General features: G+C 46.7%; 1 protein-coding gene across 12 annotated transcripts in view; it reads left to right on the forward strand.

Moving 5' to 3' along the window:
* Window positions 1-18,377, forward strand: part of ARHGEF7 (Rho guanine nucleotide exchange factor 7) — a 146,588-nt gene that overhangs the window by 32,320 nt on the left and 95,891 nt on the right. For 7 of the 12 annotated variants that reach the window (XR_001884685.1, XM_017868230.1, XM_017868231.1 and 4 more), the window contains exons 1-3: window positions 10,371-10,447; window positions 12,621-12,705; window positions 16,802-16,932. Coding sequence is in view for 6 of the 12 variants with exons in the window: in XM_017868230.1 (XP_017723719.1) it covers window positions 10,442-10,447; window positions 12,621-12,705; window positions 16,802-16,932 (222 nt within the window). In the remaining 6 variants the exon portion in view is untranslated. Of the gene's footprint in view, window positions 1-2,595; window positions 2,772-10,370; window positions 10,448-12,620; window positions 12,706-16,801; window positions 16,933-18,377 lie in introns of those variants that run through there. The other 5 variants (XM_017868234.1, XM_017868236.1, XM_017868235.1 and 2 more) reach the window with 2 other exon arrangements.

Below are 18,377 nucleotides of genomic sequence, written 5' to 3' on the forward strand. Positions count from 1 at the left end.
ATGTTACTGCTTCACTTATTTGTTAGCCCAAGCTGGTGTCTTGCATCTGCGCAGATCCTTCTTTGTGGTATGTGTTCACTTTCTGGTGACAGCCAGGCTGTTCTTTGCAGGCGTGTGCTCCTAGCAGTCGAAGACAGAAGTCTGGGGGCCTGTGTAGGCTGTATGGGCTGCTGTGTGTGTGTGCCGTGAGTTGTGTCTGAGACCACCCCTGCTCCCCTGAGTGCTGCCTGGTCTGCCTGCATGATCGTGGTGGGACACCACTGTTCCCTGGTGTCCTTTGCTGGCTGGCAGTGTGGTGTTGTGGGCAGAGCCAGGCTGGTGGGCTCCGATCTTGGTTCTGCCTTTGTAACGTTTGTCACACTGTCTTTTGGGAGCTCGTTTGTGTGTGTGTGTGTGTGTGTGTGTTTTCTGCCTGTAAGATAAACTGGCATGCAGTCTACACTGTGAGGTATGGGCTGTGTGCGGGCCAGCACAGCACGCTGTGGTCCTAGGCAGGGACGTGTCCTTCCTTTCCCCTGCCTGGTAGGGCTGCCCTTCCCTGCCTCGTGTGGAGGTTGCTCCTGGCCTGCAGAAGGCAGAGAGCATCTTGGCAGGGTGAGCCCTGCCTGCCTTTCCGATGCTGTGCTCCTGCCTCCCCGCTCTGCTCCTCCCTCCCCTTCCTGGAAACTACCTAAAATCCTTGGTTACTTCTTTTTTGAAGCCGTGTTCTCTGTCCTAGTGTTTGGGTGTTGATACAGTGGAATCCACAAAATTGAATAAGATTTGATTCTCATTTTAAAGTGAAATAAATCATTTGGGTGCATGTTGGGTGAAAGTGCCGTAATTGATAGCATTCATCATCAGACTTTAATTTTATCCCTGGGGTGTAGGAGTAGGTGGGATTAAGTACAAAATCTACAGAAGCAGGGAAGGCGAAAACATACTGCTGGATTTCTGTTTTTCACATGTCCCCAGCAATATGGACCATTTGCATTAAACTTTTAATAGCAACACTTATTTAAGATTCATTTTTACTCTTGCTCTGAAATCACAAATTCCATTTGACAGTGATAGGACAAAATTATATTTTTAAACTTTGCAAACCACACTCCAGAGCTGTGCCAAAAATAACAATTTCTTGTGTGAAGAATAACTTCCTCATCAAGTTACTGGAGGAGGCGAGCTGACTGGTGGTGATGTAGACCGCTAAAGCTTCAGTGAGCCCAGAAAGCGTGCGCTCCACATTGCAGAGACCTCTCTGTCAGTATTGAGATGGTGGAAAGTGAGGAGAAGCAAAAAGATGACTACTGCTTCCCCCATTCCCTGCTCTGGTTTTTGGGGTCTACATAGAGGTGCATCAGCCAGCGCTACCATGGAGGCAGGAGGCATTCTTTCTGCTTTCGTGTCAGTGCTGACGGGGTTGAAGAAGGTTGCCGTGCGTGTTGGTGAGGGTATTGCGAGGGTGGTGTGAAAGCAGCTGGGCTGGAGTAGAGCTGGTCACCATGTGTCCTTTTGCCTGGGATCCCCTTTGTTTACATTTGGCCCTAGTGCTACAGTGATGTCACTTAGCTCTGGGGGACTGTCTGAAATTGTGTGCTGTAAATTATTCATACATGTTTATGTGGGGGTTTGTTAGAATGCTGTGTCCATTATTGTTGGCTCCTTGCACAGCTCTCCTTGTTCTGCCTCACTGGCTGTGAAATTGGCTCATGTGGTGGGCTCTGGGTCCAGTGAGATGCATCTGAGGTGTTGACCTGGTGGTATGGGCCTGGGGCTGCCAGTGGTCCTGTTGCCTGATGAGGGAGACCATTCCTGAAACTGTAGCGCACACTTAGGAGAGTAGGAAAGGCGGAGAAAGCCTCCTGGTTCTGAGCTTGTGGCTCTTGCTATTCTTGACTTGTTTGTTGTGTGAACCTTTTTTTGTTTAAGCCAATTTGAGTTGGGTTTACTTACTCATAGTGGAAAGGTTCTGACACAGGATCTTTATTATATGAAGTGTTTTCATAATGTACATTGTGTTATACATTATGACGTATCACACAATCTTGTGATGTAGCTTGCTTTGCCATTTCTATTATGTGGAAGATATTCCTGAATTTCTACACTTGCTATGAATTTGGAGGCAGGGTGAGGCAAAGTCACTAATATCAGGGTATCAGTAGGGGAGCTTTTCAAATCTCAAACATTGAAGTGTTCTTCTGTGACCTGTTTCTTCGTCAGGTTGTGTCTGCTCTGCAGAGTGGCTGTGACATCTGACATCCAGTGTGAAGGTGTGGTCACTCAGCTGGAACAGAAAAACCTAGCACCCTGAGAGTGGGTGGATCTGCTGGTGATTTTTCAAGCAATGTCTTCCCGTTTTTGGACGCTCCTCCCTTCTGTAGGTGGAGCCTTGTTCGCTTTTCCTTGAGTACAGGTGGGGCTGATGACTCATTTCTAATGAACAGAGCACGGCCTGCCTGACTGCTGAGGCTAGCTTATAGGATTCCTGAAGCTGCAGGCCCTGGTTTCCTTTCTGCGTGTGCCCTGGGGTCACTCTGTGGAGTGCGTTGTCCATGCTCTGAGGACTCAGGAACTGAGGGCTCCTGCTCACAGCCATGCCGTGGAGCTGTCTTGGTAGCACCTCCTCAGTCCCGGCGAGGCCTCAAGGCTGCCAGAATCCTGCAGCTCCAGCTGACGTCTCAACGACCTCCCGTGAGACCCAGAGCCACATTCACCCAGCTAAGCTGCCCTGAACGCTGACACGCAGAAACTGAGACAACAGATGCTTGTCGTTTGGGCCACTGAGTTTCAGAGTGAGTTGCCTATAGAAATGGATAAGCAGCATCTGTGCATGCAGGCAAAGGGTGGAGCCAAGCGCATGTCTGTGAGAGTCTGCTGCCATCCATCCTTCCCCTGCCTGCCTTCCTCCTACATGGTGCTGGATCAGCCGAGAGAATCAGCAGCCGAGAGGCTTCTGTGAAAGAATGTGCTCCTTCAGGGCCGACTTGCATTTGTGTCTTTTTTTTCTTGGAGGTTTCTGTAAAACAGCAGCCGTTAGCAGTTATGTGATTACTACGTTTAGAATTTGGGAAGAAAGGGAAAACCTTGTTTGCCATGGAATAAGTACTCTGTTGATAAGTATTCTTTATTTTGAATAATGGAGAATTCTCTGTGTCTTAGTCAGCTAAGAGTTATTCACTTTTATGTTGTGTTAAAATGATAAAAGTTACTCTCAGTGACCTGACTGCTTCACTTAATGAGTTTTGTTTTTGTTTTTGCAAGATGCATTTCCTCTCTTTCAGGAGTAAGTTCTGTTGGGGAAAATATGGAATATGGACACGTTGCCACCTCTTGCTAGATGATGGCGTGTTAATAAACAGTTCCTACATCTCAGCATTTTACAGCCCCCAAAGGTTTATTATGTCAGTATTTGTTAGCTGCAGATAAGGTGTTGCTCTGCTCCAAGTGTCTTCTTTCGTCAGCATCCAGGCTGATAGAATAGCTCCATTTTGAGCCTTGCCATTCTCATTTAAGGGAAAAGGATGGGAGGTTGGCTGGAACACCTGAAGGCTCCCAAGCCTTCTGCTTAGAACCAGTGTGCGTCCTTTCTGCTCGGAGCTGGTGTCTGCCTCTTCTGTCATATTGTGTCCGGAATTGGTTCCTTCTGGTGGGTTCTTGGTCTCTCTGACTTCAAGAATGAAGCCGCGGACCCTTGCGGTGAATGTTACAGTTCTTAAAGATGGTGTTTCTGGAGTTTGTTCCTTCAGATGTTCAGATGTGTCTGGAGTTTCTTCCTTTCGGTGGGTTCGTGGTCTCGCTGACTTCAAGAGTGAAGGAAGCTGCAGACCTTCACAGTGAGTGTCACAGCTCTTAAAGGTGGCGCATCCAGAGTTGTTTGTTCCTCTGGGTGGGTTCGTGATCTTGCTGACTTCAGGAATGAAGCCGCAGACCGTCGCGGTGAGTGTTACAGCTCATAAAGGTAGTGGGTACCCAAAGAGTGAGCAGCAGCAAGATTTATTGTGAAGAGCAAAAGAAGAAAGCTTCCACAGCGTGGAAGGGGCCTGAGTGGGTTGCCGCTGCTGGCTCGGGTGGCCAGCTTTTATTCCCTTATTTGGCCCCACCCGTGTGCTTCTGATTGTTTCATTTTCCAGAGTGCTGATTGTTGCTTTTATAAACCTTTAGCTAGACACAGAGCACTGATTGGTGTGTTTTTACAGAGTGCTGATTGGTGTGTTTATAAATCTTTAGCTAGACAGAGAGTGCTGATTGGTGCGTTTACAATCCTTTAGATAGAAAAGTTCTCCAAGTCCCCACCTGACCCAGAAACCCAGCCGGCTTCAGCTCTCAATATCTCATTGGCCAGAGAAAGTCGTGTGGCCAGGCCTGCCCCAGCCTGTAGGAAGCTGATGGATATCACTGGGCCCGATGCAGACTCTTCCTTGAAGGGCAGGGGGAGTGAATGAAAGCAGCCGTACTGTCTGCTGCAGTGAGCCTGGATTTGAGAGGTGGAGGAAGTTGGAACGTAGTGTACTGAATGTGAAAATTTTAGGTTGGGTCGATATCAGCTCTTAGAACTTGTGCCTGTTGAAACCTTCTTATTTTACAATAATACTCTTTTTGATTGAAGCTATCCTGGAAACCACTGTGGATATTTCTGCTAATAGTCGTCCTCTGGCCAGAGGTTTTCATATTTGGGAGCAGGGGTGACTATAAGCTCCCTGATGTTGCCTGTGCATACACGTAGGGTCACCCTAAGGGCCTTAGCCTGCCAGATGGATGCTGGTGACCAGCCAAGCCCTATCTTCCTCATGTCCAAATGAGTCCTCCTTTTGTCAGGTGTTAGTTCAGGAACTAAACTTAAAAATAAATGTGGCTGCTTTGGTGTAACCATAAAATGAGGAATATGCCAAAATCGAATTCCTTTGGAGGCATGCCAAAAATTAAGGCTGGAAGTTGAGTCTGGGCCAGATTGTAGCCTTCGATGACTGGTTCCAGCACCTTTGGCTTCAGTTTCTTCTGTGGGGTTAGGAGTCAGAGAGCTGGGTGCCCAGGAATAATCAGCCTGGGCCTAGAGACTGGACAGCAGTGGGGAAGGGATACCAGACAGCGAACTCCTAATACGCCTGTTATGGATGGTGGCCTTAGGTCCACATTTGCATGGGCTCACCCCTCTTCCTTTTTTCTGCTCCAAAGTCTGTGCCTCCATTGGGAGCACACACAGTCGTCACCCTCTCTGAGAAGCCATTTCTGACTCACGTGACAGGTGCTTGCTTTCTGCCACCATGGACTACTCGATGACTCCTCCTCCTCTTCCTCAACACCCAGGGTGACTTTTCCCTACCGTCTTTCTGTGTCTGTGGACATCACCTCTCTCGGCCCCTAGGTGGGAGGGGTCCTGACCAGCCTTGGGCAGCGGCCTCTCTGGGGAGAGCCCAGTGCACTCCCTGCTGCGTCCTTCATCTTCCTCCTGGTCATCTCCAAGCCGAGCCTCCTTTCTCTGGAACCACATGTGGGAGATGCAGTTCCGGGACAGAGGGGTGAATGCCCACTCGCCTTAACTCATTTTTTTTTTCTCTTGTTGTCGTGTAGCCAGCTGCTGAGTTCCTCACTGCGCACTTTCACCCTTCTCTCATTTTCTGTTCAGCCAGCTCTCTTGACCCTGGTCCTTCTTGCTCAAAATCATGTCTTTTTTTTTTTTAAACAATACACTGTGTCAGAGGAATCCTTGAGTTTTACAACTGGAAGTGACTTTAGAGGTTAGCTGATACAGCTTCTCTCCCTTCCCGGGTGAGGAACGGGACAGCCACAGCTGTGTGGAGACTTGTCCACCCTGCAGCTACCAACTGTTTAGGGATGGATGCCCTCTCTTGGGTACTGAGTGGCCACATCCATGTTTGTCTGGGATGGTCTTGCTTTGTGTCCCTGGTCCCAGGTCAATTTCTGACAGTGCTCCCTTTTTCTCTCAGCAGATATGGACGGCTGGTGAACTGCATGAGTGTCCTGCGTGAACTGCCGTCGTCCTGTGGGCTTTAGACCTTATGGTGTCTTCTGTGCCGTCCTTGTGTTAAAACCCCCCCCTTTTTTTCCCATCAAGTTTGTTGTCAAATTGTATCTCATGTAAGGATAGCCAAGACTGGCCAGTGTTATTAAAAACAAAAACCATTCCAAATGAAAACAGCTAAGTCTTCATTAGTATCTCTTGGTATTGGCTGGGTTATCGATGCATTCTTTTGTCTGTGAAGATAATTTTAACCCTCTCTATGGATTATGTAATTCTAGGTTTTTCCCTAAACTGAGGAATAGGATGGATATGCTTGTGAGAAAAACTCGTTTGAGAGTTCCTCATGGGTGTTGAGTGTTACAGTCACTCAGGACATTATTACTAGTGGACTGCCTGTGCCCTGCCTTGAATTTAGCGATGCTTTAAAAGAAAAATTGCTGTGATACTTTAGGAATATTATAGCAGTCCTTTCTTTGATTCAAGGGGAATGGCATACTGTTGATCAAAGTTCATTCCCACAGGTTGCACGCCTAAGGGCACTCCATTTGCAGTCTGTAGAAGTGGAGGGGAGTCTGGAGGATCCCACAGTGGGTGCCCGGGACCTAGACAAGAACTGTGCGTGGGTGGCCTGTGTGCTGCTGCCTCCACAGTGCACCTGTGTCAGAGTGCACCTGGGGGGGGCTGCTGTAGACCTGGTGGCCAAGGTGCCCCCTCCACATGGGAGAGGCAGGACCCCCCGCTCTGAGTCTGCGGCTTACATTTCTTTCCCTCCAGTTGCTGGTAGGCCCAGTCTACGCAGCCAGGGTCTTTGGAGGAAGGGTGTTGGCGGTGTGTTGGGTCAGCACCCCTTCCTGCTGCTCTGAGGTCTGTGGGGTTTCTGTCTGCCCTGCATGAGCCCCCCTGGCCAGGCCTGCTGTCGAGTCTCATGTTCCTGACACTCATCTTCACGGGCAGTGCTGTTTGGTTTTGTGATTATGCATTGTCCATACTCTATTAAAAATGGCCTTAAGCTGGTCATGATTACCACTAGAGGTTACAGTGCGAAATGGTGCTAGGCTGTTCATTGTTGTGTAGACAGTGTGGGGAGTGACAGTTCTGCATCTGTGGCCTGAGAATTCAGGGGAGGGAGAGGCAGGACAGTCAGGGTGCTGGCACAGCTCCCCAGAGTCCCGAGTGAGCCCCCAGAGCAGGCCGGGGAGGCTGTCCTCGTTCGTGTTGGTGTCTGTAATCCTGCGGTGAGTCTTGGGGTAGTAAGGACAATTCGGGCCCCCATGACTGAAGGGTGAAGTCGATCATTCAGTGTGTGCTAGGGCAAGAGTTTGTGGTGGAAGCAACTGCTTCAAGACTGTGGCTTCTGGATGGAGTCAGGTGATCTCCCAGGGGTGTGAGTTGGAGTCTTGTTGATGGAGATCTGTGGAAGGATGGCGCCTGCTTGACACTGAAAGCTGTAGAGCTGTAGAAGTTTGCAGTGCATGGGTGTGCAGACATGTGGCCCATTCTTGCACAGTGGAACTGGGAGGTGTGTGGGTTCAGGAAAGATCACTGGATTAGGAATGAGGAGTCTCCTGGGACCGTGGATGAGCTACTGCACCACTGTGGCCTTGGCTCATCTGTGCCTGATCCCTATCTGCAGAGGGAACTGCCATGGTGTTGGAGCCATCTTTTTGTCTGAGAAATGTCAGTAGCTGGAAGAAAAGCCTTAGCAGCTCCCCATACCTTCTGTTGCTTCCTCCCTTGCCTGGAACACCCTCCCCTCACCTGGCCACATCCCGTGTATCTTTCCAGACTTGACTGCTCCTCACCCTGCACTGCCTCTGCCCTGTGGCCCCATTCCCTCTCTGCATTCCCACTGAGCTGGAAGACCACAGCCTCCTACATCTGCTTTCTATCCTGAAAGTCCAACTTTTTCAAAAAACTTATTCTGTGTTTTTGAATATGCTGACATGTTTTAACCTGGGTTATATTAATCATGAAGTTATGCCCCTAAATCCTTCAAAATGACCTTTCCAAAAATAACTCCATGTTCCCACATAGCCAAAATTGTAATGTCTGTCATACATGACAAGGTTAGTAATGATGTCTCAACACCATCTGATAGTAGTCTGTGTTTACGTTTCCCTAGGTGCTCCCAAGTACACTTTGTAGATGGTTTATCCAAAACGGTCCAGTGCGGGGCCTCTCATGGCATGCGGAGTCTCTTAATCCAGAACAGTCTTGTTTTCCGTGGCCCAGAATTTTGGACAGACTTAATGTCTGGCTTTTATAGGTGCCCAGGAACTGCTTGTTCAGTGAAGGCACAGAAAAGACAATGGGGGTGAGATATTGAAGACATGTTTTTCTTCTTTGGTTCAGGGGGGGATTTCTCTCAGTCTTAAATATTAATGATGTTTGGCATTCAATTAAAAAACTGTGCCCTTGGTCCTCCTCCGTGCCATTGTCTTCTGGACGTACAACTTGATCCCCAGGCTTGTCGGCTCCTTCCAGTGTCTCCCCAGTGTTTGTCGAAATCCCCCTCATCCCGCTTGTCCCTGTGGCTGAGGTTCTCCGACCTACGATCGCAGAAATCTTCCTCAGATAGTTTCTCTGTGTCTCACTATTTTCTTCTATGGTCTGTATAGTTTAGTATCTTCTGGCCGTTCTATTTTATGCCCAAATTGCTTTATATATGGCCTGTGTATTTCATAGAAGGCAAGATAATTTTCCTAAACAGTGCCAGCTACAATTCAGCTTCCTAAGAAGCAATTTCTGCAAAGCATTGCAAGAGAAATGAGGTCCAGCAAACATACTCTGTGAGAATAGAGTTGAGAAAGTCATTGTACTTGAGGGCTTCATTTTTATCTCTAAATGAGAGGGTTGACCTGTAAGTAATGTAGATGATTCTTCTCCCTGTTCGGTGGGCTTTTTCTTGTGGTTATTTTGAATTTTTTAAAAGTGAGAGTTTTCCATGGCAGAATGGAGTTATCTGTAGGTCTGTTTTGATAAGCGAGATTTGCTGTGCCCTTTTCTTTCTGAAGGCGTGGGGCATTCCAGTTGCTGCTTCCTGTCCTCAAGCGTGTTCCCCTTTCCCTGGTGAAGATGAGAAGTCTGAGGCCTGAGGGGCCCAGTGCAGGGCTGTAGCAAGCAGGTGGTCAGGGAGGCTCTACTCCATAGACCCAGCGCTCTTCCTTCTTCCAGCGCTGCGGCCTCCTTCCCACAACGTGCTGCCTTGTGTTGTGCCATTTAGTGTTAGACCGTGGGAACTCCCCTCTCCACTCCCCTTTTAAGAAGGTATTTTTCTGTCCTTGTTTGAATACCCTGGGCTTCTTTTATCCCTGATTTGGTATTGTATTTCATTATGTAATTTCTATTGAGAGTAAAAGATCAAAAATAAACTAAGTAATTTTAATGTTAATTTTCTGGTGGAAAACTGGTAGGATGATTTCATTTTAGGAATATGGGATCATTCTGCTGCACATTTAATTCACTTAATGAAAAGGTAAGTGTGAGTGTTTGAAATATATTTTTCCAAATGGATAGATCCTAACGCGTATTTTGGGGCGAAGCGTGTCTGTGCAGCCACCCTCTTCCCTAGCATGGTGCCTGTGCGAGGTGGTCCAGGTGGCAGGAAGTGTGCCTGTGCTGGCGTTGAGCCTTCTGCTGGGCAGGATTCCTAATGACCTTCCTTACCTCACCAGGAACGCCTCTCACCCTTGGCTGTGTGTTAGAGTCACTTGAAGAGGGTTGGCATTTTGGTGTCTGAGTCTCTCCAGAGCGCTGCTGGAGTATCCTGCCCTTTTACAGCCCCCCCAGGAGGTCTTAATGTGCAGCTCCTGCTGAGAACTGCAGCTCCTGAGGCTGAGGCTTCCAAAAGGAGGCCTGGAGACAATGGAATATGGTTTGCACTTCCTTCCATCCTGCTGCTCCTTGCCTTGCCAAGAGTGGAAATACTGCTAAAGCACCCAGCAAGTCGTGGTGGGGAATGAATGAATCCTGTCTAAGACACTTGCCTTAATAACCCTAGGGGAACAATCTAGTGTGTTAAATGTCATGGTAATTCCTATAGACACACTGATTTACTTTTTGGGGAGAGATTTCTACAAAAGTTCTGAGACTTCCCTCTTATTCCCATAGTACAAAATTTCTCTGTACTCAGATTTTTCTGTTTGTTTTTTGTTGAATAGATTTCTATTTTAGGAAATAGTCTGTTATCTTTCTCTAGAGAAGCACTTCAATCGAAACATTCTATTGGCTGGGAATGTGCATTTTCCCCCTCTCAGGGGTAGGGATTTGCCTCATCTCATTGTCTAGCTTCCTGTTCAGAAGTGTGGTGTGTGGATTCACTTAAGCTCTGATGTCATATTGAAGCCCATTGGTGGGCAATTTCAGCCAATCAGATGCTTCCTGGTATCCAAGTAAGAAAGATATATAGTTCTGGAATAACAGGAAACTTCACATTTTTCACATCCTGTTGTTCTGGGTTTTGTGACTTGCTGCCTTGCCACTATGAAGGTTAGTAGAAATTTATGTATGTATTTCTTTTTGCAGTATACCATGACTTGAATTTTCCGAGCTCTAAGATTAGATCTGTAGAGCTGAAAGACATTCAGATCTCCTATTTAAACATTTTATGGTGAAGAGAAATTTTATGTTTTGCATATAAGGAAGCTGAGGCCTAAAATTTAATTCCTTTTTAAAAATGCAGCTTAACCCGTATTTGTTATAGATGGTTATGTCAGCGTAGATGCTGCTCTCATTTGAGTTGGGATTTCTACTTAAATAATATTACAACAAATGTATTCTGTATTAAAGATGATTCTAAAGACTATCTGTTCTAAGGACTGTTTTTTAAAGAAAGGATTTAGCTTCATGAAATCAGTTATATTTTGTGCTTTGTTAGAAATGGCATCGGTAAGCACATAGAATGCTTAAATGTGTTCACAGCTTTCCTTTTACGTTTTGTGGTTCCTTTCGGTATTTCCTTGTGAACTTCAAGAAAGTGACCTCTGGTTTTCAGCTCCTTTCTTGACTCTCTTAGTGATTTGATGGCTTTTCTCCTGAGGTAGTTTTCCAAGTCTGGTTTTCTTTTTTTATGTTTAAACATCTCATGACTATTTTACTTATTTGAAAAATTATAGACAGAAGGCCTTTAGCTGAAGATGAATTTTGAATAATACAGCAGGACTTTTTCACATTTGGTGTCACTTTTCTTAGCTTCTCTTGGCGTGAGCTTCATTACAGCAGCATGCAGCGCCTGCAGGGTGGGTGGCTGTTTGGATGCTGGTGCACGTCTCCATTCGGATGCCTTCTAACTGTGTACCAGCCTCTGTGCTGGGTGTTGGGAGATGTACAATCTGCCACTGCAGCTTTTTTAGTCTGGGAAGGCCTGTAGACATCCACCATCAAATTATCATGACACATGTTCTGAGGGAGCCTGGCTGGGGACCTGACCGGGTGTGGTGGGGGCAGCAAGGCTGTCAAGGCAGGGCTCTGTCAGGAAGCAAGATGAATAAGGATTAGCCAGGAAAGGGAGGGGACCGAAGGCAGGAAGAGGAGAAGTGGGGCTTCTGGCAGGGGCTGCTAGAGGTGTGGGGAGAGGGCAGGACTGACAGGAGGAGAGGATAGCCCTGGAGAGAAGGTGGGGCCCTTGTCCACTGATGCTCATTTCCGGTAATCTCAGGACATAGGGCAACAGGATACACGTTTTGCTATTTAAATACATCTTTCTGTTATTTGCACCTCTGAAAGAAATTTTTTCTTAATTTTTCTGGAATATAGTTGTGGATGATTTGACTGTTAAATTTATTTTTGCTTGAGGTTATTTGGTGACCAGAAGCCATATGTGGTCTTTGAGCAGTACCTGAGAGCTGTGTTTATTTTGACATGGCTGTGTGTGTGCACACGCGTTCTAGACTCTAGTTGCCACATACGTAGGCAAACCAATGTGCTTTACCTTTCCAAGCTCCAAAATGAGTGGTGGGAAGTGCCTGCCAGTGGCAACGTGACCAGCTCCATCATGGTCCCAGGGCTCTAGATAGCCCTGGATTGGAGGGGACGCGGTTGTGGGCTTGCCTGGTCCTGGCCTCAGAGCTCTGAGGGTGGTGGTGTTCTCTTGTCCCTACCCCTTTCCTATCTGGGATCTGCTTCTCCTGTCTTTCCTCCTTTTTCCCTCATATCCACTCTGCTCTCTGATGTCTGCATTTTCTTTTGCTGCTTTAGCTTTGGAATTGGCTGTCATTTTCCCTTTTCTGTGTCTAGGAAAGAACTTCTGTAGCACGCCCTGCCTGGGGCCTCTGTGTTAATCTAAGGAGAGGAGGATTGAGCAAGCACCTCTGCTTGCTTGCTGAATGCCATCAGCCTGCTGCCTCTCCCGCCGCCCCCCCCGCCCCCTCCCCGGCCCCGTGAATGAGCTCACACTCCAGCGTGTAAAGAGGGGCAGGGGCGGGTGTTGGGTAGGGAATTGGCCTAATGCCGAGGGGGGGACCCTGCGCGTAAGTAAGAGGGTTCTGATTGGATTCTTAGCCCAGGACTGAGAGACTGAGCGTGCTGGTCTCCCTGTCGCAGGTTGTGTGGTCTCCGTAGGATTTCAGGCTGAGCATCGTCTTCGCGTTGCTGGGAGAACTTAGTTCATCCTGCACCCAACGTAAGACTCTACTAATTTTGCTTGTTTAATTTTTCCTTTCAGACGTTTGATGCAAATGATTTGTATCAGGGGCAGAATTTTAACAAGGTCCTCAGTTCCTTAGTGACTCTAAATAAAGTAACAGCAGGTAAGACTCTTTTTTTATTGAACTCGAGGGGGTGGGAAGACATACGGGCTGACACCTTTGGTTTTCTTGTTTTACCAAGGCCAGGGGAGTGTTACTGAATTTACAAAATAAGCTTTTGTTGCGTTACATTTTGATTGTTCCTTTTGCTGTGATATTTTATTTTCCTTGTTAGAACAGAATCTTCTTTAAATGTTCTGGTATGTATCAGGTGTTTTCCTTTTTGTGGATGGAGAGATTTCTCACCTGAAGGTATAGCAGGAGAACAGTGTCTAGTTCCAATGGGATGGCTCATGGGCTGTCTTGGAGCTAGAAGCACCTTTCTCTGAGTTTTTATTGAGTGTATGCTGATTAAAGTTTGTGTCTAGTGAGCAGAAATTTTGAGCTGTGACCATGATACGGGAGTGGCTCGTGGATTGGCCTGTAAAGTCCACACCACCTGTCCAGGACTCCTGAGGGCTATGGCACCCAGGTACATGGTGTGTGTGGTCCTAGCCCCTGTTAGTACTGAAGTGGAGAGGAGGTTTTGGGGACATGGTGTGCCCCTCTCATGGGCCACAGCAAAGACAGGAGTTGTTCAGACAGGGTCCTCTGAGGGAGGGTGCATGTTGTCCATGATGTCAAGGTCCCCAGAGGAAATGCTCCACGAGCCCCGAGGAGCTCTTTCTTGGATCTCTGTGTGGCTCAAAAGGAAGGAACTTTTTAGTTGCTTTTTTGTTTAATTAGAGTAACTTTTTTTTTTTTTAACTTAACCTTCACGGATGTTAAATATCAGATTTGTGGGGGAAAGTGACATGTCCTTTTCAAACAGAAACCTCTTGAGTTTATTTTGTCAGGGTCACTTCCCGGTTTGGTCTGGCCCTTCAGAGGGGGTGTATTTGCCTCACTACACACCGAGGAGAGACTGGGGTTATGAACGCTTTGGGGCTGCAGTTCCTGGCTGTGGGAGGCTTCATCGGTGGTGCAGGGACTGTCCTTGGTGCTGCCTCCCAGCACATGTGTGCTCTGACTATTGTCTGGAAGCTGCTGCTGCTGCTGCTGGTGCCCTGGCGGGAGGCACTGGCCCCCATCCCTGGGAGCAGGGGCAGACCCCAGGCAGAGATGTGGCTGTGGCTGCGTGTTCACAGCTTGACTTCTGAGGTTTAAAGGGCTGTTCAGATGAAAGCATCTAGGAAACAAAAATTTACATGGCAGAATTATGAAGATGGATATAACTAATGAGAATTGTCACATTATTTAATGCCTTCTCTGTCTCTACAATCTAAAAATGATTCTTTTAATATGAACAAACAGTGCACTTATCTAAAGTTACGAATGACATAGAAAAGGACATACGTTTACAGTAGATCACTGGAATGTAATACAGGAAACACTGCAACAGATGATGTACAGAAGTGGCGTATTCATGTGTCCTGACCACATGGGGGATCTGCCTGCAAACTCATATTCATCCATGCCTCAGAGTTTTGAATGACTTTTTATGGAGACAGGGTCTTGCTCTGTTGTCCAGGCTGGAACACAGTGCGTAATCTCAGCTCACTGAAGCCTCAGCCTCCTCAGCAGCTGGGTCTGCAGGTGTGTGCCTCTGTGCCTGGCTAATTTGTGCATATTTTGTAGAGATGGGATTTTGCTGTGTTGCCCAGGCTGGTCTTAAACTCCTGAGTTCAAGCTATCTGCCCGCCTTGGCCTCCCAAAGTGCTGTGATGACAGGTGTGTGCCACCATGCCTGGCCTCAATGATGTGCCTTATAATTAACGTGGGTCTCTGTGGCAGCTAGGGCAATACCACAGATATGTAAAATCTACAAGTAATCCTTAGTTTGACTCTGCTCCCATCGAATACTTTTCTAGAGGCTGCTCACAGCAGCAGAAGATAGTAACTTTGAATTTCACTGTAGATGTTTTCTCTGCCTTCCTTGTAAGTGGGGGTGCTCATTAGAAAGAAGTGGCTTTAGAAGATGGCTTTAATTTGCCCACTCAGTCTTGGGATGGTCAACTTTCAAGGTTTGAGATGGTAGGATTTACAAGTAAATAAGAGAAGTCAGAAACCGATGACTCTCAGGCTGTTGGTTTTTACCTCTACCTTAGGAAAATGTATTTCGTATATGTTCTTGGGTGTCATTGGCTATGTGTTGGATGTAAAATAGCTTTGTTCTTTACAAAGACCAATTTGGAAGTTATCAGATAAACCTTTAAGCTTTTAAACTACAGGAATGACCCCTCCTAGATGGAAGGAATGTTTTGCTTTTCTGTTTGCCCTTTGTTTTTGTTTTTGAAGTCAGTGGGGAGGCAATGCCCGTATCTTTTCTTTTCTTTTTGAGACAGAGTTTCGCTCTTGTTGCCCAGGCTGGAATGGCGCGATCTTGGCTCACCGCAACCTCCGCCTCCTGGGATTACAGGCACACACCACCACACCCGGCTAATTTTGTATTTTTAGTAGAGACGGGGTTTCTCCATATTGGTCAGGCTGGTCTGGAACTCCCAGCCTCAGGTGATCCGCCTGCCTCGGCTTCCCAACGTGCTGGGATTACAGGCGTGAGCCACTGTGCCTGGCCTTGTATCTTTCTAGATTTCAACTTTCCTTGATTGGCGAACAGTAAGACGGCTGCAGCAACCACAGTTACTGTGGACATTCTTAGGAAGATGTCTTTATCCTTGTCTTTCTGCTTCTGTCACTTAAAACCATATGTGTTCTGAAGGCATTTACTTGACTGTAACTGGCGTTTTAATTGGATAGAAGAAAGCCTGGTGATGGGGAAGTACAGAATGTCTTCAGGATGCCCTCCTCATATGAGAATTTCCTGAAAGGCCGGGGCCAGCAGAGCGCTGCAGCCCATGGCAGGGAGCCCTATAGAATTTGCTGGAAATGCCCTTTTAGCTGGTTTTGTGCTGCAGGTTGCCTGAGACCCCTGTGTTCTCAAGTAGAACGTGCTCTGTAGAGATTACTCATAACCTGCCCTCAGCAGGTCCTGGGAAGTGTAGGGTGCATGGGTGACCTGAGAAGAATTTAAGACCATTGGGATAGCAAGCCCACGTCTGTGGGGTCAGGCAGGTGGCGTGAAGGGAGGAGCTGGATGGAAGGGTGTGGGTGCTGGGTGCTCTCAGGACAGCCCCTGCCCAGCTCTGAGCCACTTTACCTGAGGGGATATAGACCTGGTGTGGCCACATCCTAAATGTGTCAAGAGCAGTGGGGAATCTGGGTTTTTGCTAATACCTTCAGACTTTTAGATGTTGACAGTTTAATTCAGAATTTTATCAGATACTGTGTAAGCTAATCCAAACACCTGCGAGGAAGCTGGGACCTGGAGACTTAGGCTTGCTTTCAGGGAAGGCTCCCTGGAATTTAGGACATGGCTGGGCACGTGCCTCTCAAAACAGCAATTTTCCCAGCAAACTTTTTCACAGCCTTGTTCTCTCTGTCTCTCTCTCTTTTTTTTTAATTGAGTCACTTTTAAGAATAAGTTGCTATTATTTGTTGGTTGGCCTATGTGGAGTGTCTTACGAAGGGCGATCCAGAGAATAGAACTAAGCCTCTTAATATCTGTTTACTTTGATTCTGTCAACGACTTCATGAGGTGAGTAGAGCCTGTGCTGCCTTAGTGTTGGGGAAATAATCCTCAGAAGGTTCTCTCTGGCTGAAAAATACAGCGAGATTTTCTCTTTTAAATAAATCTTTTCCTTCTGTTGCTTATTGCATGACACATCGTCCCGGAAAAGTGGGCACGTGGTGGTAGTGCGTTGGAGAATCAGTACTTGGTTGTTCTCTGCTCCATAATCGAATTTGAGAGGCTTTTTTTTTTTTCCAGGTGACGGGAAAATCTTAAGTTATAATACATTTCACAAACTTTTGAAAATTTTACTAGAGAAGAACTGATTAATAGTTATCTCCAGATAATTTCTGGAAAGGTAGTTGGGGAATGAATGCAAGTCATTTATGTAGCAAAGAATTTGTTCTTTGTTTTCTGCATAAATGGGCTGCTTTGTTGTGGTCTTTTGGTGTGTCCCTCTGTGCTGCCCTAGTTTTAAAGTCTAGTGTGTAGTGTGGGTGCGTGGTATCAGGCGCTCTCAGCTCTCTTTTTCTGTGTGCATGCCCTTTGCAGACATCGGGCTGGGGAGTGACTCCGTGTGTGCCCGGCCCTCGTCTCACCGCATAAAGTCTTTTGACTCCCTTGGATCACAGTCTTTGCACACTCGGACTTCAAAACTGTTCCAGGGCCAGTATCGGAGTTTGGTAAGTTTGAGAGATTTTGTTACTTAAATATGTTTGGGAAGGATATGAGTGTGTATGGATATATCTGGAAAGATACATAAGCCTCCATTAATGGTGTTAAACAGGGTGAAGTTAGCTGGACTTTGCCTCTGCTGCTCCTGTAATCGGGTTTGACATTCGCCCATTACCAGATTATCCAGATATTGTGCCTAATGAGTGCTTTTGAGAAACGCACTTGTTTTTAGGTTGTATTGCAAGACTCATGGCTCGCTATCTGGAGTGATGCGTGCTTTAAAATACATCCCTTGTCACTTGCATGGCATTATCAGCTATGCACATGTACAGAAATATGAGAATAAGAAATATATATGTAGAAATACTCAGCTCTGTAAAGAAGAGATGGTTAAAACTAAAGAATCTGACTTTTTTTTTACTCTTCATGAAAGCATGGCTTAGTGTGCTTTTTACTAAGGCAGGATTTAGTTTATAGAGGAGGGAATCCCTTAGAATGGCTGATTGGGATGCAGAGAAAGAAACTTAGATGATTGAACAGTTGTCGTGGAGAGTGAAAAAATACTCTTTTATAAATGCTCAGGATACAGACTGTGAGTAAGACCCACGGAATGTAATAGTGAAGCTGAAAATGAGAAATTCAAGCCCTTAAAGCAGGGCTGGGCTGCCTGGAGAGTGTTGGGGCAGAGCCAGGGCTGCTACTCTGTAGTCCTGCACCCTTCTCTGAGCTGCAGGCTGGCGGGCAGTGACTTTGATTGGCTGCTGGGGATACCACTGCCTTCTCGCGACATCTTAGTACATTACTTTGTTGGAAACATAGTGATCATGTAAAGTGAGTCTAGAGAGAACCCTATTCTAGAGTCATTAAGGGTCCATGGATTTTCCTGTGCCTTAACACGGGAATATTGCTAAGTAAGCTGGTGGCGGTCCTCAAGAAATAACAATTAGTTTAGATAGAGTCGTGTTTTGTAGAGGGAAATAAATTAGAGTGGTTTATGAAGCGTGTGTTAAAAATGGAAAGGTACGCAAGGAATGTGATTTTTATGTTTCTGAACTTTTTGACCTCAAACTCGCTATCATTGCTGTGTCTCCTCTTAGAGGACCCCTGAGGGGTCTGACTGCTCCAGGCGTGGTGGGCGGTGGGCTGCGTGGCCTGAGTGCTGCAGTCCTCACAGCGGCCCCACGAGGCCTGGCTGTTGTTGTTTCTTGCTTTGCAGGAGTCTGCACTGGAGGAATTCTGTGGACTACCATTGGGAGCATTAGAATTCCAAGTTAAGGAGAACTAAACAAACCACTCTAAACACACTTGAAATTAGCTCTGTAAAATACATGAGGAAAACTATGAGAGATATCAGCACGCCTTGGGTAAAGCCGTGATTTGCTGTCTCACCCGTTCACCGGTGGCAATTTTCATCTGATTTTTTTTTCTTTTTGAGTAGAGGACTGGATTACAA

Source organism: Rhinopithecus bieti, unplaced genomic scaffold, assembly GCF_001698545.2.
Source record: "Rhinopithecus bieti isolate Rb0 unplaced genomic scaffold, ASM169854v2 scaffold_3734, whole genome shotgun sequence".
In the NCBI taxonomy this organism is placed as follows: domain Eukaryota; kingdom Metazoa; phylum Chordata; class Mammalia; order Primates; family Cercopithecidae; genus Rhinopithecus; species Rhinopithecus bieti.